At 41.4% G+C, this 25,249-nt stretch overlaps 1 protein-coding gene across 2 annotated transcripts in view; it reads right to left on the bottom strand.

Annotated features, from left to right (window-relative positions):
- snx27a (sorting nexin 27a) overlaps positions 1 to 25,249 on the bottom strand; it is a 48,722-nt gene that overhangs the window by 16,957 nt on the left and 6,516 nt on the right. For both annotated transcript variants that reach the window (XM_082961082.1, XM_014142099.3), the window contains exons 2-8: positions 22,373 to 22,604; positions 15,395 to 15,587; positions 14,775 to 14,839; positions 14,587 to 14,691; positions 6,304 to 6,382; positions 5,867 to 6,030; positions 2,109 to 2,198 (exon numbers count right to left, since the gene is read on the bottom strand). In XM_082961082.1, the coding sequence (XP_082817208.1) occupies positions 2,109 to 2,198; positions 5,867 to 6,030; positions 6,304 to 6,382; positions 14,587 to 14,691; positions 14,775 to 14,839; positions 15,395 to 15,587; positions 22,373 to 22,604 (928 nt within the window). The remainder of the gene's footprint in view (positions 1 to 2,108; positions 2,199 to 5,866; positions 6,031 to 6,303; positions 6,383 to 14,586; positions 14,692 to 14,774; positions 14,840 to 15,394; positions 15,588 to 22,372; positions 22,605 to 25,249) is intronic.

Genomic DNA, 25,249 nt, shown 5'->3' with positions numbered 1-25,249 from the left:
ATTTGGGTGAGGTTTTTCCTCTCGCGCCAGAGTAGCTTTGTTTCACTGCTAAAAATAAAATTAAACCACCTAGTGTTCAGCAAAATAACATCAATGTCAAATACAGGTAGCCTAGTAAAATAATTAACATCCAATCACATTAAGCGTTATGCTTTCACGGGAATTCCACTACGGGTCCTTATGTAGCCAAACGTAGGTGCTGCTCATTCCGTTTGCTCGAAAATTGATAAATGGTTAAAAAAGTAAGGCCCGTGTCCATAGAGACACATAACAGCTCTACTGATAGTACTGCTACTACTAGCAGTACCACACCTGCACCTGTCGACGACAAGTTGTTCTGCTTCCACGAGCACATACTAGCATCAGTAATTCTACATGTTGTTAGCCCAGCTAGCATGGACACTGACAATTGTGAATCTGTTGCAGCCGAAGAGCTACTGCCCCCTTACCCAGGAAAGCACTGAACAACAGAGGAGCGGAGCAAGCATGATGAGAACTACATTGATTTGGGGTTCACTTATATTGGGAGTAGTGCCTTTCCTCAGCCACAGTGTGTTATATGTGCAAAAGTACTCTCACAACTCGATGAAACCACTCTTGCACAGACATTTAGAAACAAAACATGGCAATTTGAAAAATAAGCCATGGGAGTTTTTTGAGCGAGAATTAAGACATGTATAAAAGCAACAGATACCATTAATAAGAAGGGTCTAGAAGCGTCTTATATGGTGAGCTACCGAGTGGCTAGGACAGGCAAGCCCCATACTATTGCGTAGGACTTAATTCTTCCTGCTGCCGCAGATCTGGCTGGGACAATGCTGGGTGAAAAGGCCCCAAAAAAACTATACAGACAATTCCTTCATCAAACAACACTGTTCCACGACGCATCAGTGACATAGCAGGAGATGTTTCGAAACAATTACTGCTTTGCATATAAGCCAGTAAATTCTATGCGTTACAGCTGGATGAGTCAACAGACGTGGCGGGCCTGGTACAGCTCCTGGTATATGTCTGTTATGCTTATGGGGGGGTCAATTAAGGAACACATCCTTTTCTGCAAACCAGAAGAGGATATTTTGTAAGTACTGGACAGCTTTGTGACATCAAATGGACTTTGGTGGACAAGATGTGTTGGTATTGGTACTGATGGCGTAAAAGCCATGACAGGGAGACATAGTGGAGTGGTAACGCGCGTGGAAGCAGTTGCTTCCGACGCCACTTGGGTACACTGCAGCATCCACCGAGAGGCTCTTGCTGCCAAGGGAATGCCTAACAGCTTGAAAGATGTTTTGGACACTACAGTGAAAATGGTTAACTTTGTTAAAGCAAAGCACCTGAACTCTCGTGTATTTTCTGCACTATGCAATGACATGGGTGATAGAATAATTTGTATGTTTAAGATAATGACTAAAGTATTCCACCCTGAAACCATATAACTGTATGAAATGTGTTAGTCATAATTCAATAATGTGTGTGACTAGGACATTGTGTTACTATTTCGCAATATGAGCTGGGTATAGTTGAGACATTCAAGGCCAACTGAACTGTCGACTTCTGATAACTCTGAAACCAATAACAGGAAAGAGGCCTCCCCAACCTAGGTAGGGGAGTAACTGTTAGAAATGGCTAGTCTTGCAGAAGATAATGAAAAACTATGTGTTAGAGAGGTGGAGTTTCTACACATGTGAGTTCATTTGTGTGTGTGTGTGTATGTTATAAAAGGATTGTGTTCTCATTTTGAAGTCTTTGATCTATTGCAGAATCTGAGACTTTGTCTAATTCTTTATTAAACCGGAGATTTACGACCTCTGGGGAAATAGACAAAGCTTGAGTGATAGTTGAGTTCAACCATTGGGAAAAAAATTCTCGTGACAATGGGCCGTGACCATGTAACGCTTTTACAACATACAGAAAGAAGTGCGCTGGTTATCAAGGGGCTTTAATCGAAAACAACTTAGTCATGCATGCATACATTTTACGTACGTGTGGTACCAGGAATCAAACCCACTATCCTGGCATTGCAAGCGCCATGCTCTACCGACTGAGCTACAGAGGACCACTGGCAATGGGAAGAGAATAGAAACGAGAGACTAGAAAAAGGGACTAACCATGGCCATCTTGCGCTGCTCTGCCAGTTTCGTCAGCTGGTAAGAAGTGTCTTCTGTTTTGATGAATCCCTTCTTCACGTCATCCAATGCCTTAGCAGACACAGAGACAGAGAGACAGAGAGACAGAGAGACAGAGAGACAGAGAGAGGCTTTGTTAGAGACCACATTTAATCTAATCAGGCACTGACATCAGAGCAGTGGCACTGGGAAGCAGTAGTGGGCGGTAATATCATTGAAACTGAGCACGGATACAGTAGCCTAACACTGACTCAGGACCAGTAATACAGCAGAGCATAAAATTAACATTTGCCACCTGCCAAATGGGGATAGATTCAGGTATGAATGTTTTTCACCAGCCACGTGGAGGGTAGTAAACTTGAAGGGCTCTTTACATTCGCACAACAAATAAAGTCAAAAGTCAAGTATGTGCACATGTGCGAGTTGAGATTTTCTAGCAAGAAAATGCTGCAGTAAATGTTTAAAAAGTAATTCTGCTGTTTTGTTTCATACTGTAGCTGCTAATCGCACAAAGAAATACAAATCCTATATTCCACCTCACGCAGCAACACTGCCTGGCTGGGTAACTGTGCACACAATGAAGTACTGATCGATTCATTTTTGGAGGCGCTGCACACAGGCATAAAAGTTGGTCTAACTTACTGGAAAGTCTACAAAGCGAGATTTTCTTGGCTATTTACATTGTTCACAAGCTCGGTTGTATTTCAATGTTAGTTTGAGTCTGCTGCTTCAGCCTAGTCAGATCCCAAATCTCAGACACACACTTGACAACTTCATCGCCCGTTATCACGGGAACCTCCCGCCCTTAAAGGGGCAGCTGAATATTTTGTCTCAACTGACAGTTTGGTTAAAAGTATTTTGGCTGGTAAATCTGAGTGGCTGGTAGATTTTTTTTATCCATCTACCTGCAACAGTTAAAAATAAAAACGTACATTTTAGGCCCTGAATACAGTAACCCAGATAATAATAATAATAATAATAATATTATTATTAATAATAATATACAGTACCAGTCGAAAGTTTGGACACACCTACTCATTCAAGGGTTTCTTTATTTTTACTATTTTCTACATTGTAGAATAATAGTGAAGACATTAAAACTATTAAATAACATAGAATCATGTAGTAACCCAAAAAAGTTTTAAACAAATGAAAATATATTTCAGGTCTTAAATTCTTCAAAGTAGCCACCCTTTGCCTTGATGACAGCTTTGCACAGTCTTGGCATTCTCTCAACCAGCTTCACCTGGAATGCTTTTCAGTCTTGAAGGAGTTCCCACATATGCTGAGCACTTGTTGGCTGCTTTTTCTTCACTCTGCGGTCCAACTGATCCCAAACCATCTCAAATTTTGGTGGCCAGGTCATCTGATGCAGCACTCCATCGCTCTCCTTCTCGGTCAAATAGCCCATACACAGGCTGGAGGTGTGTTGAGTCATTGTCCTGTTGAAAACCAAATGATATCCCATCTGGTTTGGGCTTAGTGGGACTGGCGTATCGCTGCAGAATGCTGTGGTAGACATGCTGGTTAACCTGTTGGGTCTAGGGGGCAGCATTTGCACGTCTGGATAAAAAAAATGTACCCGATTTAATCTGGTTACTAATCCTACCCAGTAACTAGAATATGCATATACTTATTATATATGGATAGAAAACACTCTAAAGTTTCCAAAACTGTTTGAATGGTGTCTGTGAGTATAACAGAACTCATTTGGCAGGCAAAACCCTGAGACATTTTCTGACAGGAAGTGGATACCTGATGTGTTGTATTGATTTTAAACCTATCCCATTGAAAAACACAGGGGTTTAGGAATATTTTGGCACTTCCTATTGCTTCCACTAGATGTCACCAGCCTTTACAAAGTGTTTTGAGTCTTCTGGAGGGAGATCTGACCGAACAAGAGCCATGGAACGGTGATGTCCCATTAGACACCTGGCGCGCTACTTCATGTTGGGTACCCTCGTTCCAATACGTTATAAAAGGCTATGCATTCGTCCACCTTGAATATTATTCATGTTCTGGTTAAAAAAGGCCCTAATGATTTATGCTATACAACGTTTGACATGTTTGAACGAACGGAAATATATTTTTTCCCCTCGTTCATGACGAGAAGTCCGGCTGGCTTACATCATGTGCTAACGAGACGGAGATTTTTGGACATAAATGATGAGCTTTTTTGAACAAAACTACATTCGTTATGGACCTGTGATACCTGGAAGTGACATCTGATGAAGAGAATCAAAGGTAATGGATTATTTACATAGTATTTTCGATTTTAGATCTCCCCAACATGACGTCTAGTCTGTATCGCAACGCGTATTTTTCTGGGCACAGTGCTCAGATTATTGCAAAGTGTGATTTCCCAGTAAGGTTATTTTTAAATCTGGCAAGTTGATTGCGTTCAAAAGATGTAAATCTATAATTCTTTAAATGACAATATAATATTTTACCAATGTTTTCTAATTTTAATTATTTAATTTGTGACGCTGACTTGACTGCCGGTTATTGGAGGGAAACGATTTCCTCAACATCAATGCCATAGTAAAACGCTGTTTTTGTATATAAATATGAACTTGATAGAACTAAAAATGCATGCATTGTCTAACATAATGTCCTAGGAGTGTCATCTGATGGAGATTGTAAAAGGTTAGTGTATCATTTTAGCTGGTTTTATGGTTTTGGTGACCCTGTCTTTGACTTGACAAAACATTACACACAACTCTTGTAAATGTACTGTCCTAACATACTCTAAATTTATGCTTTCGCCGTAAAACCTTTTTGAAATCGTAAAACGTGGTTAGATTAAGGAGATGTTTATCTTTCAAATGGTGTAACATAGTTGTATTTTTGAAAAATGTGAATTTTGACATTTATTTGGATTCAAATTTGCCGCTCTTGAAATGCACCTGCTGTTGATGGAGTGCACCACAGGTGGCACGCTAGCGTCCCACCTAGCCCCAAGAGGTTAAGTGTGCCTTGACACGCGGAGATCATCCGTTCACGTACTCTGCGTCTCACAAAAACACGGCGGTTGGAACCAAAAATTTCAGACCAAAGGACATATTTCCACTGGTCTAATGTCCATTGGTCGTGTTTCTTGGCCCAAGCAAGTCTCTTCTTCTAATTGGTGTCCTTTAACAGTGGTTTCTTTGCAGCAATTCGACCATGAAGGCCTGATTCACACAGTCCCCCCTGATCAGTTTATGTTGAGATGTCTGTTACTTGAACTCTATGAAGCATTTATTGGGTTACTCTAATGAATTTATCCTCTGCAGCAGAGGTAACTCTGGGTCTTCGTTTCCTGTGGCGGTCCTCATGAGAGCCAGTTTCATCATAGTGCTTGATGGTTTATGCGGCTGCACTTGAAGAAACTTTCAAAGTTCTTGAAATTTTCCGTATTGACTAACCTTCATGTCTTTAAGTAATGGACTGTCATTTCTCTTTGCTTATTTGAGCTGTTCTTGCCATAATATTGACTTTGTCTTTTACCAAATAGGGCCATCTTCTGTATACCACCCCTACCTTGTCAAAACAGAACTGATTGGCTCAAACGCATTGAGGAAAGATATATATAAATATAAATAAATAAATATATATATATATATATATATATAAATAAATATAAATATATATATATAAATAAATATAAATATATATATATATATATATATATATAAATATATATATATAAATATCTTTCCTCAATAAAAAAGCATAAATAATCAAGAGGGAGCCCTTACCTGGTGGAAGCAATAGTGGATGGCCAGCGGGTTGTCCCTGAGAAGTTCCTCCTCCTGAGAGGTGAAAAGCCACTTGCGGAGGGCCAGACAGGTGCCCGGCACGGCTGACGTGTAGTTCTGCACGTACAGCTTGTGGGGAAACTCGTTGGGGGCCAGTTTTCGCACTAGGGAAAGATGGAGAGGGGCAGCCTATTTATTTCCATACCCTTAAAACAATATAGTAGTCTACAAACTCTCAATAGACTAGAGAGGTTTCACTTCCTCGTCTCCTTCCCGTCGTTTCAGATCGGTGCAGTTGAATGGAAGGAAGCCACTTTAGACTACTGAGATGCAACTGTACTGATCAGAAGAGTAAAGGTGAAAGGTAAAGGGGTCGGTACATGGAGTAGCTGTGGACTCCAAAAAAATGTATGAATAAAACAGATGAATGGTCTTACCAAAGGAGTGATTGATGACTTCAAAGAGGGCAAAGTAGCTGGCCATGATGCTGTCCATACCAACCTTCATCACTAAAGCCTGGGGAATAGAGAGAGGGAAAGTACAGTAGCAGCCTATCAATTATTGATATTTAAGCACCATTCAGTCACATAAGAGCCATGTATTGATATTGATCTAGTGTTATACACCCTGGTCCTGGGAGTGCAAGCCTTCGTCCCAACCCAGCATTAACCCACCTGATACTTCAACTAACCAGGGTCTTGATGAATATCTCCATGATTAATCTATCCTGTTTAGTGTACTTTTATATACTTATTTTAATATGTGATTTTGTTTTTTATCCTGCTGATTTCATGGCGTATGTAAAGTGACTTTGGGCATCTTGAAAAGCTCTTAAAACAAAATGTATTATTATTATTATCATTATTTGGTTAAATCAGGGGTGTATTCAGTGGTGTACTTTATGTTGCAGATATAAATATAATTAATAGAGCTGACATTTCCCTATCATATCTGACACAGAAATTGTACAAATGACATGATTGCCATCTGAAAGTTCTGTATTGTTACATCCTCCTGAACAGGGCCCATATTTACATAATGTCTCAATAGGAGTGCTGATCTAGGATCAGTTTTGCATTTTATATCATAATTAATAAGACAAGGGGAATGATCCTAGATCAGCACACCTACTTTAAGATGCAGGTATTGCAGCGCTGGGCTGTGACAAAAGCCAGCACACACTGTTGCGCTCTTAAATAAAACAAAAATCATTGGAATCACTGGTGTTAGGAGCACAATATAAAATAAAGGAGCACCAGAATTTTTTTAATTTTTTTAATTGATTGACACACACACACACACACACACACATATATATATGAACTATATAAATTCTAGCTATTTTTGAAGCACATGCACCCCAGAAACTATTATGTAACCCTGTAAAGATTTGTTTATTACAAAGCTAAATTGATACAAAAAACGGTAATTGGGTTTCTACATTGTGTAAAATCTCTATTTATCTACTGAGAAGCCTTACATTGAAAATGGTCTCTTTAAAAGGGTGTATACGAACAGTTTGTAAAGTACTGTAGCATATTAAGGTCTTTCTATAAAGAAAATGGGGCCAATGTGTGACATTGTGATCAAAATGTCAAAATGGTTTGAAATAAAAAATTAAGGATTTTCATGCAGTTCGACATTTGTACATGCAATTCCAATGTGCAAATTGGCCCACCTATTCAACATACAGTGCATTCGGAAAGTATTCAGACCCCTCAAACTTTTCCAAATTTTGTTACAGTACAGCCTTATTCTAAAATGGAGTTTTTTTCCCCCCTCCTCAATTTACACACAATACCCCATAACAACAAAGCAAAAAAAATAAAAATCTGATTTTGTTTTTCCATTTAAAAAATAAACAAACTGAAATATCACATTTACATAAGTACTCAGACCCTTTACTCAGTACTTTGTTGAAGCACCTTTGGCAGCGATTACAGCCTTGAGTCTTCTTGGATACGACGCTACAAACTTGGAACACCTGTATTTGGGGAGTTTCTCCCATTCTTCTCCAACCTGACAGATCCTCTCAAGCTCTGTCAAGTTGGATGGGGAGCGTCACTGCACAACTATTTTCAGCTCTCTCCAGAGATGTTCGATCGGGTTCAAGTCAAGGACATTCAGAGACTTGTCCCAAAGCCACCCCTGTGTGTTGTCTTGGCTGTATGCTTAGGGTTGTTGTCCTGTTGGAAGGTGAACCTTCGCCCCAGTCTGAGGTCCTGAGCGCTCTGGAGCAGGTTATCATCAAGGATCTCTCTGTATTTTGCTCCGTTAACCTAGCCAACGTTAGCCAGTTAGCTTGGGTGCTTGACTGCCATTCTGAGGTCAGAATGCTTGGACCAACCCTACTCCTCGGCCAGAGCATCCAGTGTGCGCTCTGAACGCTCCGAGAGCAAAACGCTCTGAATTTACGAACGGACAATCTGACAACGCTCTGAATTTACAAATGCCCAGAGCACACTCTGGTACTCCAGATTGGATTAACAAACACACCTTAAATAGATTGGATGCATGCATGGTGATTTTTGTAGCCTACCGTAAATTCCGGACTATAAGCCGCATCTTTTTTCCCACGCTTTGAACCTTGTGGCTTAAACAATGACGCGGCTAATATATGGATTTTTCCCGCTTTCCAATTTTTTTCCCCCCAAAAAAACACATTCTGTGACGTGCTCAGTTTTTTGGCGGCATGAAGCTTTCATTAGACCAATGAAATTGCCGAACGGGTTAAGGTCAAACAACTTTTTTGTTTACTGTTTAGATTAAATCGAGCTTCTCAAACTTCCCATCATTCTGATTACGGTAGTCATTTTGTCACCCTCATCATGGCAAAGACACGGAGAAATGCATATGATGCAGTTTTCAAGTTGAATGCGATTGATCTGGCTGTTGGAAAAGGAAATAGAACTGCTGCACGGGAGCTTGGTCTTAATGAGTCGATGATAAGTCGTTGGAAACAGCAGCGTGAGGAATTGACTCAGTGCAAAAAGACAACTAAAGCTTACTGCTAATTATAATTTTTTTTGTTACAAGCCATGTTTCGTTAAAGCCTATTTATTTTTGTTATAATCCGTGTTTCGTTAAAGCCTATTTATTTTTGTTACAAGCCGTGTTTCGTTAAAGCCTGTGTAAAGTTAATTTGTTTCAATGTACCGGTAGGCACCTGCGGCTTGTAGACATGTGCGGCTTATTTATGTTCAAAATAATACTTTAAGAATTCAGTGGGTGCGGCTAATATTCAGGTGTGCTTAATAGTCCGGAAATTACGGTATGTGGCCAAAGCAGGCACACATAATGAAGCCATGAATTGCTGTAATCTTAACATTTGAATCTCACCATCGCTGTTTTTATAATGAGAAAGTGATAAAAAAGGTTCCTTTTTAATGGAAGGATTTGTATGGAAAGCCAAGATGAGACCAACAGATGTTGTCATCCTCATAATAACCACAAGTGATTTTACCACAACAGAGTAGTGCAACAGCCTTCAATTGAAGTGGTGTGAAAACAAACAAAAGGGAGCAGGAAAACGTATAAATTGTCACCAAATTGAGAACATTTTCATGGTAGGCCAATTACTGTACAGTAATTTCTGAGCTCCAAATTCAAGTACTTCAAGCCCCTTGTATTGTTTAAAATTGCAGGTGTAACATGGAAAACAAAATGTATTGGTCATGTTATTTCATTACCAGATTATATTATGAATAAGCCCACTAGGCTATGTCATTTGTCATTATATCTAGAATATTTAATATGAATAGCGTTGGGTTGTGCGCAATAGTCTATCCTATACAATTGAGGCACAAAAACATGAACTCATTACCTTGATGCTTTCTCTGTTAAATCTATCGAGACCCTGCTGTAAATCAAGCAGACAACAACAGATGATCAAAACTGTCTTCAACGAATGAGACACCAAAATATTCTTGACATTCCTTGCGAACACCTTTTTTTCCCCAGCACTTGGGCTGTTCTTGCACCGCATGCGCCATCATAACAGCTGTTTGCCACTTAACAGTCATTCAGATGACATGTGAAAATATCCCGGCGCAACTAATCAGATGGACACCAAATGCGCATCCAACAAAAACTCTGCATAATTATTGAAGAACCACAATGACAGCATCGATTTAGGTTTTAATTATCAAGGTAAAGAAGCATTCGATTTTGCAATGAATACATTATTTTGGATTTGTGTGCCAATGAAAACTGTTTTCACACCGTGACATAAGGTGACACGAAATGTTACGTAGTTACTAGGGCTGCACTGCACTGACATTTTTGGCTGATACCGATGTCTGATATTTTCCTTGCCAAAAAACCTGATACCAATGCCATGACAGAGGGTATCACGTCTGCTGCAGACGCAGTGGATGAGCTTATTTCCCAGTCAGTTGTTCGAATGGAGCTAGGAATGTGTTCATGTTTCTAAGTTTCAAACATGTTCTCAAATGCCATTGAAATGGCAGCAGCGGTATTAGAACCAGCACATTCTTGACCAACGCAATACGGCTTTCCTCAGTACGAAATCCTTGTCGACCCACTGTACTGCCAGACTCAGCATGCTCATGGGGCTGACATCGCTGGTCCAAACGTCAGTTGTGAAGCTAATAGCAGTAACGCCCATAGCAAGTAGCTCATGGATGTGCGTTTCAACAATACTGTATCTCCGGTAGGGCAACACCTGAAAAATAGCGCCTACTTGGTTGTGTGTACCGGGGCTCGAGGTGCTCGACCAATCAGCGAAAGCTAACATCATCCGACAGAGAACGGTTGATTGTCAAGGGCAATGAATTCTATTATCTTGGCGTCAATGGATTGTCTCGCTGAAATTGTCTTATTCTTTCAAATGACTGCTCGACTTGAACTTGTTGGAAGTGTATGCCTAATTTTTTTCTGCTTTTGTTCTAAGTAGTGGCTGAAAGTCTGGGGGTGATGCACTTTCAAATGAGTAATTACATTTCTGGTATTGAAAAATATCACTTTCTCCCCTCCTCGGGAAATAATAGCAGCAAAAATGTTGCATATGACCTTCTTGTTATCTTCCTTTGAAACTTCAAAATAGATCCACACAGCAGACATTGTGGGCTAGGTTAGGAATGCTGTGTTGCACGTCATTACTTCATCTTCCTACGTTATATAGCTATGCACATCAGCTTTGACATCGGTTTTGCATATCAGGCCGATGCCGACATTGGCATTTTTAGCTAATATGCTTACCGATACATTGTGCATCCCTAGTAGTTCCACTACACCTAGTAGTTATACTATACAAAAAAAGTTTTTAAAAGAAAGGAAAAAAAGTTTGACAGCTACAGTGCCTTCGTTAAGAATTTGGACCCCTTGACTAAACATTTTTTTTAACGTTATAGCCTTATTCTCAAATGGATTAAATAAATTCCTCAGCAATCTACACAATACCTCATAACGACAAACTGAAAACAGGTTTTTAAATACAGAAATGCCTTACCTACATAAGTATTCAGACCCTTTGTTATGAGACTTGAAATTGAGCTCAGGTGCATCCTGTTTCCATTGATCATCCTTGAGATGTTTCTACAACTTGGTGTCCACCTGTGGTAAATTCAATTGATTGGACATGTTTTGGAAAGGCACACATACATTTCTATATAAGGTCCCACAGTTGACAGTGCATGTCAGAGCAAAAACCAAGCCATGAGGTCGAAGGAATTGTCTGTTGAGCACCGAGACAGGATTGTTTGAGGCACATATCTGGGGAAGGGTACAAAAAAAAAATGGCTGCAGCATTGAATGTCCCCAAGAACACAGTGGTCTCCATCAATCTTAAATTGAAGAGGTTTGTAAACACCAAGAATCTTCCTAGAGCTGGCTGCCTGGCCAAACTGAGCAAATGGGGAGAAGAGCCTTGGCTAGGGAGGTGACCAAGAACCGATGGTCACTCAGAGAGCTCTGGAGTTCCTCTGTGAAGATGGGAGAACCATCTCTGCAGCACTCCACCAATCAGGCGTTTATGGTAAGCCACTCCTCAGTAAAAAGACACGACAGCCCGCTTGGAGTTCGCCAAAGGCACCTAAAGACTCTCAGACCATGAGAAACAATATTCTTTAACAAACAATAGTTTTGGCAAGTCGGTTAGGATATCTACTGTGTGCATGAAACAAGTAATTTTTCCAACAATTGTTTACAGATGTTACGTGATTGTACAGTCATGGCCAAAAGTTTTGAGAATGACAAATATTAATTTTCACAAAGTCTGCTGCCTCAGTTTGTATGATGGCAATTTGCATATACTCCAGAATGTTATGAAGAGTGTTCAGATGAATTGCAAAGTCCCTCTTTGCCATGCAAATGAACTGAATGCCCAAAAAACATTTCCACTGCATTTCAGCCCTGCCACAAAAGGACCAGCTGACATCATGTCAGTGATTCTCTCATTAACACAGGTGTGAGTGTTGACGAGGACAAGGCTAGAGATCACTCTGTCAAGCTGATTGAGTTTGAATAACAGACTGGAAGCTTCAAAAGGAGGTTGGTGCTTGGAATCATTGTTCTTCCTCTGTCAACCATGGTTTCCTGCAAGGAAACACGTGCCGTCATCATTGGTTTGCACAAAAAGGGCTTCACAGGCAAGGATATTGCTGCCAGTAAGATTGCACCTAAATCAACCATTTATCGGATCATCAAGAACTTCAAGGAGAGCGGTTCAATTGTTGTGAAGAAGGCTTCAGGGCTCCCAAGAAAGTCCAGCAAGCGCCAGGACCGTCTGCTAAAGTTGATTCAGCTGCGGGATCGGGGCACCACCAGTACAGAGCTTGCTCAGGAATGGCAGCAGGCAGGTGTGAGTGCATCTGCACGCACAGTGAGGCGAAGACTTTTGGAGGATGGCCTGGTGTCAAGAAGGGCAGCAAAGAAGCCACTTCTCTCCAGGAAAAACATCAGGGACAGACTGATATTCTGCAAAAGGTACAGGGATTGGACTGCTGACTGGGGTAAAGTCATTTTCTCTGAATCCCCTTTCCGATTGTTTGGGGCATCCGGAAAAACGCTTGTTCGGAGAAGACAAGGTAAGCGCTACCATCAGTCCTGTGTCAGTCCAACAGTAAAGCATCCCGAGACCATTCATTACATTTACATTTGAGTCATTTAGCAGACGCTCTTATCCAGAGCGACTTACAGTAGTGAATACATACATTTCATTTTCATTTCATGCATTTAAAAAAAAAAAAATGTTTTTGTACTGGCCCCCCGTGGGAATCGAACCCACAACCCTGGCATTGCACACACCATGCTGGCGTTGCAAACACCACGCTCTACCAACTGAGCCACAGGGAAGGCGTGTTTGAAATTCAATGATCAACTGAGGGACCTTACAGATAATTGTATGTGTGGGGTACAGAGACAAGGTAGTCATTAAAATAAATTATATTAAACACTTATTGCACACAGAGTGAGTCCATGCAACTTGTGACTTGTTAATCAAAAGTTTACTCCTGAACCTAGTTAGGCTTGCCATAACAAAGGGGTTGAATACTTATGGACAAAAAATTTGAAAAAACATAATTCCACTTATGGGGTATTGTGTGTAGGCCAGTGATACAAAATGTCGAATTAATCAATTTTAAATTCAGGCTGTAACAACAAAATGTGGAAAAAGTCAAGGGGTGCGAATACTTTCTAAAGGCACTGTAGCTATTCATTACAGTATCTAGCTAAACTAATTAGTGCTTTAACTTTATTAGCAGTGTGTTTTGAGAGGTGGAAAATGCCAGCGCCATAGCACCGGTGTCCAGTGGTACCATCGGGGGCTGCCAACTCCTCTCCCTCTCGACCTTGTTCGTGCTTTGGGCTGTCCCTCTAATAATGACTTGAATAAAAGGCTAGTTCGAGCAGTTTTCTAGGCAGAGACCAATTTCTCTGGGGCACTCGGTAACAACGGTACAGCGAAGCCTAATCATTACAACAAATATCTGGGCAATTTTTTTTGTTGTTGGCGCACTGGTGCTCCCAAAATAAAATTTCAGGTCGCACAGCACAATATTTAGGAGCATATGCAACCAAAAATGGTTACACATGCTGACCACACCGCTTGCGTCGCAAAATAAAATGTACACATACATGTTATTCAGTCATTGCACCCGCACTGCTTGCGAGCGTCTGCGTGGCCAGGTGCTAAAATAGAAATAGGTTATATTTGTGACACTCAACGCGCTGTAAGTCCGGCCTCTCCCATCTTCTCATTGGTTTTTAAGTGCATATACCCACGTGCCATCCCCTCATTGGTGTTTAGGAGCATATACCCACGTGGGTGATTGAAAGATGAACTGACATCCGCACTCCAGTCGGTTGTAGTAACGCCCCGAATAGTTGGTTGCCAACCGCCAAAGAAGTAAAAAAGAAGCCTGAGGAAGGAGGAGAGATGACGAGAGAGGAATTCGGTTTACCGTTTTATCTGTGTCGGAGTAGAGGACCTTTCAGGTAAAATAACAACCCAATGTTTATATCCCAGGACAAATTAGCTAGCAACAGCAAGCTAGCTAGCTAAATTGCCATAAATGTTTAATGCTTTTCAACCTGTCCCCAAATGAATATAATTGGTTCAGAGTTTGTTTTGATATTTCAACCTGGGTGTCCTGATCGTGTCTGGTGTGGGTGGACAAAAATCTACATGCGCGTGCCCGGTTTGGTCAGCATATATTTAACTACAAGTGAGGAACTTCTCTATAAAAACAGTTCTATACCTGGTAGACTTGATCAGTTGTGCTGTTCTTGCGCACCCTGACAGAGATGATGGTCTTGTCTGGCAGGGCTATCCGCAGCTCCACGTCTGAAACGCCATTGTAATTCTGACAGAGAAAGAAAAGGTGAGTATCAGCGTGTGTTTTAAGATGCTCTCCTGGAGCTACGGAAACTGTCTGCACAAACGTACCTCATCTGATTCAGAAAGGAATTCCTGCATGATGTCACTCTCACCAATCACCCGTACTGAACAAACTACAGAAGGAGAAAATAAGAGAAAGAGCAAAAGGTAATCTTACCATATTGCATTCACGTGCACACTTGAAGTTATATTACCGGTACATACACATTCCAGGGCATTCCACAAGTATTGCAATGATTTGCCATCTGTCTGCAGGAGATATAGAGCCATCTTGGAGTTCGACACACGGCCTAATAGCATACGTGGTTTCTCACTTCTCCAAAAACTCAGATTTCTGTGCTACTTGTTCCTCCAATTAACTCACAAAGGCGTTCCAAAAATAAAGCACGTGCTGTTTTTCATCTCTCCTCAGCTGATCTCCAGCACTGACATGTGGAAGGGGTGTAATACCACAGAATGAAATAGAACGTAATAATAGTTATATATACACATCTCTATGTGTAATATGATACCTGTGGTGTTGGCGCTATAGGCACTATCTGCATGTCAGCATTACACATCATTGAAGGGAATTAAGTTGCCATCCTTAAGATTTTTTCCTTAACTCTCCTCAGTTCTCTACAGGTACACTCTACCTCTTTCTCTACCTTTGCTTCCTTCTCTCTCACCTCTCTCCAGGTACTCCTCCAGGCCCCTGCGGCGTGTGTCCAGCTGCTGCTCAGACAGGGAGAAGGGCCACTTCCCTGGGATCTTGGGGAAGGTGTAACTGGCAAACTCCCTCCTCAGGTTCTGGTTCAGGATAGCAAACTCCCGGTAGCGCTTGGAACACAGCTGCCTGCCCGACATGTACACGTTGTACACCTGTAGGGAACAGACCGAGGTGAGCGGTAAGGTGGCATATGACAGAACACAGGGGAAATGATGCACAGTATTCACTTGTAAAAGATGAGACATGTACACAGGACTCTAAAGTGCGACCGTTTTGGTTGCATATGCTTCTAAATATTTTGTTGTGTGACCTGGACCTAATTTGGGAACACCAGTGTGCCTAGAAAAACATTTGTAGTAATGATAACGCCACACTGTACAGTTTTTAAAAATATTTTAGGTGGTAGATCAGCTTTAATATTGCAGACAGATTGTAGCTTCCATCAATATAATTGTCTGCATCATTTCCAATCCTATAACACACACACACACGTCAAAAGTTGTACACCACCAACTACCTACTTCATCTCCATATTTGTTTTTCCTGCTCTTTTGTACACCAGCATTTCTACTTGCACATCATCTGCACATATATCACTCCAGTGTAAATTGCTAAATTGTAATTACGTCGCTATTATTGGCCTATTTATTGCCTTACCTCCTTTGCACACACAGTATACAGATTGTTCTATTGTGTTATTGACTGTATGTTTGTTTATCCCATGTGCAACTGTGTTGTTTTTGTCGCACTGCTTTACTTTATCTTGGCCAGGTCGCAGTTGTAAATGAGAACTTGTTCTCAACTGGCCTACCTGGTTAAATAAAAAAAATAAGTTTGGACACACCTATTCATTCCAGGGATTTTCTTTATTTTGACTATTTTCTACATTGTAGAATAATAGTGAAGACATCAAAAACTATGAAATAACATGGAATCATGCAGTAACGAAAAAGTGTGAAACAAATCAAAATATATTTCATTTTTGGGATTCAAAGTAGCCACCCTTTGCCAAGAGTGTGCAAAGCTGTCATCAAGGCATTCTCTCAGCCAGCTTCATGAGGTAGTCACCTGGAATGCATTTGAATTAACAGGTGTGCCTTGTTAAAAAGTACATTTGTGGAATTTCTTTCCTTAATGGGTTTGAGCCAATCAGTTGCGTTGTGACAAGGTAGGGTTGGTAAACAGAAGATAGCCCTATTTGGTAAAAGACCAAGTCCATATTATGGCAAGAACAGCTCAAATAAACAAAGAAAAACAACAGTCCGTTACTTTAAAGACATGAAGGTCAGTCAATCCAGAAAATGTCTCAAGTGCAGTCACTAAAACCATCAAGCGCTGATGAAGAAACTAGCTCTCATGAGGACCGCCACAGGAAAGGAAGACCCAGAGTTACCTCTGCTGCAGAGAAGTTCATTAGAGTTACCAGCCTCAGAAATTGCAGCCCAAATAAATGCTTCAGAGTTCAAGTAAGAGACACATCAACATAAACTGGGCAGAAGAGACTGCGTCAAATCAGGCCTTCATGGTCGAATTGCTGCAAAGAAACCACTACTAAAAAGACACCAATAAGAAGAGACTTGCTTGGTCCAAGAAACATGAGCAATGGACATTAGACCGGTGGAAATCTGTCCTTTGGTCTGATGAGTCTAAATTTGAGATTTTTGGTTCCAACCGCCGTGTCTTTTTGAGACGCAGAGTAGGTGAACAGATGATCTCTGCATGTGTGGTTCCCACCGTGAAGCATGAAAGAAGAGTGATGGTGTGGGGGTGCTTTGCTGGTGACACTGTCAGTGATTTATTTAGAATTCATGGCACACTTAACCAGCATGGCTACCACAGCATTCTGCAGCGATACGCCATCCTTTATGGTTTGTGTTTAGTGGGACTATCCTTTGTTTTTCAACAGGACAATGACCCAACACACCTCCAGGATGTTTAAGGGCTATTTGACCAAGAAGTAGAGCGATGGAGTGGCTGCATCAGATGACCTGGCCTCCACAATCACCCGACCTCAAACCAATTGAGATGGTTTGGGATGAGTTGGACACCAGAGTGAAGGAAAAGCAGCCAACAAGTGCTCAGCATATGTGGGAACTCCTTCAAGACTGTTGGAAAAGTATTCCAGGTGACTACCTCATGAAGCTGGTTGAGAGAATGCCAAGTGTGCAAAGCTGTCATCCAGGCAAAGGGTGGCTACTTTGAAGAATCCAAAAAAAATTACATTTTTTAAATTTGTTTAACACTTTTTTGGTTACTACATGATTCCATATGTGTTAATTATTCCATTGTTTTTATGTATTCACTATTGTTTTACAATGTAAAACATATTCAAAGAAAGAAAAAAACACTTGAATGAGTAGGTGTCCAAACATTTGACTGGTACTGCACTCTTGGCATTCACTCAACCAGCTTCACCTGGAATGCTTTTCCAACAGTCTTGCTATGGGGCTCTAAATTGAACTCAGGTGGATCCTGTTTCCATTGATCACCATTGAGAAATGTCTATACAACTTGGAGTCCACCTGTGGTAAATTCAATTGATTGGACATGATTTGGAAAGGAACACACACCTGTCTAGATAAGGCCCCACAGTTGACAGTGCATGTCAGCGCAAAAACAAAGCCATGAGGTCTAAGGAATTGTCTGTAGAGCTTTGAGACAGGATTGTGTCGAGGCACAGATCTGGGGAAGGGTACCAAAATAATTCTGCAGCATTGAAGGTCCCCAAGAACAGTGGCCTCCATTCTTAAATGGAACAGGTTTGGAACCACCAAGACTCTTCCTAGAGCTGGCTGTTCGGCCAAACTGAGCTATCGGGGGAGAAGGGCCTTGGTCAGGGAGATGACCAAGACCCTGATGGTCACTGATACAGCTCTAGAGTTCCTCTGTGGAGATGGGAGAATCTTCCAGAAGGACAACCAACTCTGCAGCACTCATCCAAATCCGGCCTTTATGGTTATGGTAGTGGCCAGAAGGAAGCCACACCTCAGTAAAAGACACATGACAGCCCACTTGAAGATTGCTAAAAGGATCCTAAAGTACTCTGGCCATATAGAAACAAGATTCTCTGGTCTGATGAAACCAAGATTGAACACTTTGGCCTGAATGCCAAGTGTCACGTCTGGAGGAAACCTGGCACCATCTCTACGGTGAAGCATGGTGATGGCAGCATCATGCTGTGGGGATGTTTTTCAGAGGCAGGGGCTGAGAGACTAGTCAGGATCGAGTGAAAGATGAACGGAGCAAAGTACAGAGAGAGATCTTTGATGAAAACTTGCTCCAGAGCGCTCACAACCTCAGACTGGGGCGAAGGTTCACCTTCCAACAGGACAATGGCCTAAGCACACAGCCAAGACAACACAGGAGAGGCTTCAGGGACAAGTCTCTGAATGTCCTTGAGTGGCCCAGCCAGAGCCAAGCTCCCCACCCAAACTGACAGAGCTTGAAAGAATCTGCAGCGAAGACTGGGAGAAACTCCCCAAATACAGCTGTGCCAAGCTTGTAGCGTCATACCCAAGAAGACTTGAGGCTGTAATCACTGTCAAAGGTGCTTCAACAAAGTACTGAGTAAAGGGTCTAAATACTTATGCAAATGTGATATTATTAATTATTTTTAAACAATTAGCAACAATTTCTAAAAACCGGTTTATGCTTTGTAATTATGGGGTAATGTGTAGACTGATGAGGGGGAAAAAACATTTTAATCCATTTAGAATAAGGCTGTAAGGTAACAAAATGTGGAAAAAGTCAAGGGTTCTGAATACTTTTCGAATCCACTGTACATACACAGTGCATTTCGGAAAGTACTCAAACCCCTTGACATTTTCCACATTTTGTTACATTACTGCCTTTGAAATTGTTGCATGTAGCGTTTATATTCTTCTTTCATATAAAAAAGGTGAATTTTTATGGTGAAAATTAGCTTACCCAAACTTGAAACTCACGTGGTGCCTTTGTAAAGTGGATGAATGTGCTTAATTTTAAGAATTGAGCAATAAATATAGCAGCATAAGAAAGCTGGGATCCTCTTAAATAGTGGACAGTCAAAACTCTGATTTCACACGCAATTACACAAATGGTGTACTTAAGAAAAATGACTAAAGTGCTAATGAGTTTTTTGGGGGGGTGGGGGGGGGGTGGGTCTGTACTTCACATTCAACAACTTTTACTTTACTACTTTTTACTCTATACATTTTCCCTAACAGCTCGTTATATTTCGAATGCTTAGCACTTATTCACACACTTATCAAGAGAACCTACCTGGTCATCCTTACTGCCTCTGATCTGGTGGACTCACTAAATATAAATGCTTTGTTCGTAAATGGTGTTGGAGTGTGGTTTAGCCATCTGCATTTTTTATTTTTTACAAATAAATAAAAAGCCAACTGTGCCATCTGGTTTGCTTAATATAAGGAATATGAAATAATATTTACTTTTGATACTTAAGTATATTTGAGTAATTACATGTACTTTTACTCAAGTAGTATTTTACTGGGTGACATTCACTTGAGTCCTTTTCTACTAAGGTATCTTTACTTTCCACTATTGCGATTGCGTAATGACTGGGCTTATAAGAACATGTTTCACTAGGCTCTCTAATGTGTTCCAGGGGTCCTAGGCCTATAAGCTACGTTTTGAGTTAATTGGCTACTTTAGTTGTGATACGCACCTTATCAAAACATATAAGACTATGGGCTAGGCTACATAAGCGACTGGCAGTTAGAAAGTTTGGTAGGCTACTAATGACCATCAGCAGCATCAGAGCCCAGTTTTGGAGAAGCCTAGTTACCGTGATTAAACAGTCACGTGGAATTTGACTCATGACCGCTGGTGTGGCGGTAATACTGTTACCGTAACAGCCTTAGTCCACAGGAACCTGCAGTCATGAAGAGAGCATGGCTGCCCCCCCCCCCCATTATTTTTTGGGGGCCTCATTCCATGTTCAATAATAGTGGTTAACATGATTTTCAATGAATACCTCATCTCTGTACCCCACACATACAGATAATTGTAAGGTCCCTCAGTCGAGGCGTGCATTTCAAAACACAGATTCAACAACAAAGACCAGGGAGGTTTTCCAATGCCTCGCAAAGGGCACCTATTGGTAGATGGGTAAAAAAATATATATATCCCTTTGAGCATGGTGAAGTTATCAATACACCAGTTACTACAAAGATACAGGCGTCCTTCCTAACTCAGTTGCCAGAAAGGATACGGCTCAAGAATTGGTGACTTTAAAACAATGGCTGTGATAGGAGAAAACGGAGGATGGATCAACAACATTGTAGTCACTCCACAATACTAACCTAAATGACGGAATAAAAAAATGACACCCTGTACAATAAAAATTATCCAAAACATGCATCCTGTTTGCAATAAGGCACTGAAGTAAAACTGCAAAGAAATGAACTTTATGTCCTGAATACAAAGCGTTATTTTTGGGGCAAAACGAACATCAGAGTACCACTCTTCATATTTCTAAGCATGGTGGTGGCTGCATCATGTTGTGGGTATGCTTGTCATTGGCAAGGACTAGGGATTTTGGGGGGGGATAAAAAGAAACAATAGAACTAAGCACAGGCAAAATCTTAGAGGAAAACCTGTATCAGTCTGTTTTCCAACAGACACTGGGAGACAAATTCACCTTTCAGTAGGACAATAACCTAAAACACAAGGCCAAATATACACTGGAGTTGCTTACCAAGACAACATTGCATTTTCCCGAGTGGCCTAGTTAGTTTTGACTTAAATTGGATTGAAAATATATGGCAAGACTTGAAAATGGCAGTCTAACAATGATCAACAACCAACTTGACAGAGCTTGAATAATTGTTTTAAGAATATTGTGCAAATATTGTACAATCTCTTAGAGACTTACCCAGAAACACTCACGGCTGTATTCGTTGCCAAACGTGATTCTAACACTCAGGGGTGTGAATTAGATCATTCTATATTTAATTTTCAATAAATTAGCAAACATTTCTAAAAACACGTTTTAGCTTTGGCATTCTAGGGTATTGTGTGTAGATGGGTGAGAAAATACATATATTTAAAAAAAATTTAATTCATGCTGTAACACAACAAAATGTGGAATAAGGGGTATGAATTGACACTCCCACACACATTCACCACACCGTTTGCTGCTGCTACTCTGTTCTTTATTTTACACTTATCCATCCTGATGCCTAGTAACTTTACCCTGCCTTCATGTACATATCTACCTCAAATACCTTATACCCCTGCACATTGATCTGGTGCTGGTACTCCCTGTAAACAAAACAAAGAACACCTGCTCTTTCCATGACATAGACTGACCAGGTGAATCCAGACGAAAGCTAATGATCATTTGTTAAATCCACTTTAAATCAGTGTAGATAAAGCGGAGGAGAGGTTAAAATATGGATTTTTAAGCCTTGAGACAACAGATACATGGATTGTGTGTTTGCCATTCAGACGGTGAAGGGGAAAGACCAAAAATGTCAGTGTATTTGAACAGGGTATGGTAGGTGACAGGCGCACTGGTTTGTGTCAAGAACTGCAACGCTGCTGGGTTTCACACTTAACAGTCTCCCATGTCTGTCAAGAATGATCCACCACCCAAAGGACATCCAGCCAACTTGACAACTATGGGAAGCATTGGAGTCAACATTCCTGTGGAATGCTTTCGACACATTGTAGAGTCCATTCCCCGACAAATTGAGGAGGTTCTGGGGGCAAAAGGGGGGGTGCAACTTAATATTAGGAAGGTGTTCCTAATGTTTTGTATACTCAGTGTAGGTCGCATTCTATACGTGATTACTGACAAAGGCCTACACATTTTGGCATGGCCGAACTCTGCACTGCGAAAGACACATTGGGCTTTTAGAAAAGTTTTGTCATTCTCTAGTAAACAAGGCCAGCCAGAAACCTCACTACAAACGATGTATTTTTTACTCACCACAAACCTCTCGGCGTGCTGCTCCACGTGCTTGAAGGTGGGGATGGAAATGGGCACGGCCTGCTTGTCGCTGTAGTCATAGCTGAGCTGGGCGGCGCTCTCATCCCCGGCCTCAAGACCATCTGCCTCCTGGGGCGGCACAGACAGCACAGAAAGCACCAGCTCCCTCTCCCCAGCCCGGATCAGATCCACCACCTGCTTGTGGGTGGCCCCCTCCACGCTCACACCATTACTGTGGGACGCAGAGTGAGAGATGGTGGGACGGGATCAGTCGGTGCTCATGTTATGCCCGTTAATGGTGGTAGTGTTTGGTTAGACCTATCCTCCAACACCTTCTCCGAAATTATACACGTTTGCCTTATTCTGTCTAGTGAGTGACTAGTAACAACGCTCCTTGGTATAGCTCTGTAACCGGCTAAACTTTTACAACTGATATACATCTATTTCCAATGTTGGTTGAGTGGTGAGTCTCTCGCTATCGACTCCCTATCGCTACAAAAAATACAATTAAAATAAATACAAAAATCACACAAAAGTTTGGACACCTACTCATTAAATGTTTTTTCTTTATTTTTACAATTTTCTACATTGTAAAATAATAGTGAAGACATCAAAACTATGAAATAACACATATGGAATCATGTAGTAACCAAAAAGAAAAGCGTTAAATCAAAATATACTGCTCAAAAAAATAAAGGGAACACTTAAACAACACATCCTAGATCTGAATGAAAGAAATAATCTTATTAAATACTTTTTTCTTTACATAGTTGAATGTGCTGACAACAAAAATCACGCAAAAATAATCAATGGAAATCCAATTTATCAACCCATGGAGGTCTGGATTTGGAGTCACACTCAAAATTAAAGTGGAAAACCACACTACAGGCTGATCCAACTTTGATGTAATGTCCTTAAAACAAGTCAAAATTAGGCTCAGTAGTGTGTGTGGCCTCCACATGCCTGTATGCCCTCCCTACAATGCCTGGGCATGCTCCTGATGAGGTGGCGGATGGTCTCCTGAGGGATCTCCTCCCAGACCTGGACTAAAGCATCCACCAACTCCTGGACAGTCTGTGGTGCAACGTGGCGTTGGTGGATGGAGCGAGACATGATGTCCCAGATGTGCTCAATTGGATTCAGGTCTGGGGAACGGGCGGGCCAGTCCATAGCATCAATGCCTTCCTCTTGCAGGAACTGCTGACACACTCCAGCCACATGAGGTCTAGCATTGTCTTGCATTAGGAGGAACCCAGGGCCAACCGCACCAGCATAAGGTCTCACAAGGGGTCTGAGGAACGCATCTCGGTACCTAATGGCAGTCAGGCTACCTCTGGCAAGCACATGGAGGGCTGTGCGGCCCCCCAAAGAAATGCCACCCCAATCTTGCCAATCTTGGTGTTCTCTGGCAAATGCCAAACGTCCTGCACGGTGTTGGGCTGTAAGCACAACCCCCACCTGTGGACGTCGGGCCCTCATACCACCCTCATGGAGTCTGTTTCTGACCGTTTGAGCAGACACATGCACATTTGTGGCCTGCTGGAGGTCATTTTGCAGGGCTCTGGCAGTGCTTCTCCTGCTCCTCCTTGCACAAAGGCGGAGGTAGCGGTCCTGCTGCTGGGTTGTTGCCCTCCTACGGCCTCCTCCACGTCTCCTGATGTACTGGCCTGTCTCCTGGTAGCGCCTCCATGCTCTGGACACTACGCTGACAGACACAGCAAACCTTCTTGCCACAGCTCGCATTGATGTGCCATCCTGGATGAGCTGCACTACCTGAGCTACTTGTGTGGGTTGTAGACTACGTCTCATGCTACCACTAGAGTGAAAGCACCGCCAGCATTCAAAAGTGACAAAAACATCAGCCAGGAAGCATAGGAACTGAGAAGTGGTCTGTGGTCCCCACTTGCAGAACCACTCCTTTATTGGGGGTGTCTTGCTAATTGCCTATAATTTCCACCTGTTGTCTATTCCATTTGCACAACAGCATGTGAAATTTATTGTCAATCAGTGTTGCTTCCTAAGTGGACAGTTTGATTTCACAGAAGTGTGATTGACTTGGAGTTACATTGTGTTGTTTAAGTGTTCCCTTTATTTTTTTGAGCAGTGTACATTTTATATGAGAAACTTCTAAGTAGCCACCCTTTGCCTTGACAGCTTTGCACACTCTTGCATTCTCTCAACCAGCTTCACCTGGAATGCTTTTTGAATAGTCTTGAAGGAGTTCTCACACATGATGAGCACTTGTTGGCTGCTTTACCTTCGCTCCGCGGTCCAACTGATCCAAAACCATCTCAAGTTGATGTTGAGATGTGTCTGTTACTTGGCCTCCATAATCACCTGACCTCAACCCAATTGGTTTGGGATGAGTTGGACCACAGAGTGAAGGAAAAGCAGCCAACAAGTGCTCAGCATGTGTGGGAACTCCTTCAAGACTGTTGGAGAAGCATTCCAGGTGAAGCTGGTTGAAAGAATACCAAGAGTGTGCAAAGCTGTCATCAAGGCAAAGGGTGGCTACTTTGAAGAATCCTAAATATATTTGGATTTCTTTAACACAATTTAATAGTTTTGATGTCTTCACTATTATTCTACAATGTAGGAAAATAAACTAAAAACCCTTGAATGAGTAGATGTGTCCAAACTTTTGACTGGTACTGTATATAGACAGTGCATTCGGAAAGTATTCAGACCCCTTCACTTTTTCCACATTGTTACATTACAGCCTTATTTTAAAATTGATCAAATACATGCTTTTCCTCATCAATCTACACACAATACTCCATAATGACAAAGCAGAACGTTTAAATTGTTTGCACATTTAAGGTATTTCTGTTTTATTTTTATTTTACATAAGTATGCTTAAAAATTGAGCTCAGGTAC

This window comes from Salmo salar, chromosome 14 (genome assembly GCF_965601325.2).
Source record: "Salmo salar chromosome 14, fSalSal1, whole genome shotgun sequence".
NCBI classification, from domain to species: Eukaryota; Metazoa; Chordata; class Actinopteri; order Salmoniformes; family Salmonidae; genus Salmo; species Salmo salar.
This window is presented reverse-complemented; position numbering and strand designations above follow the sequence as displayed.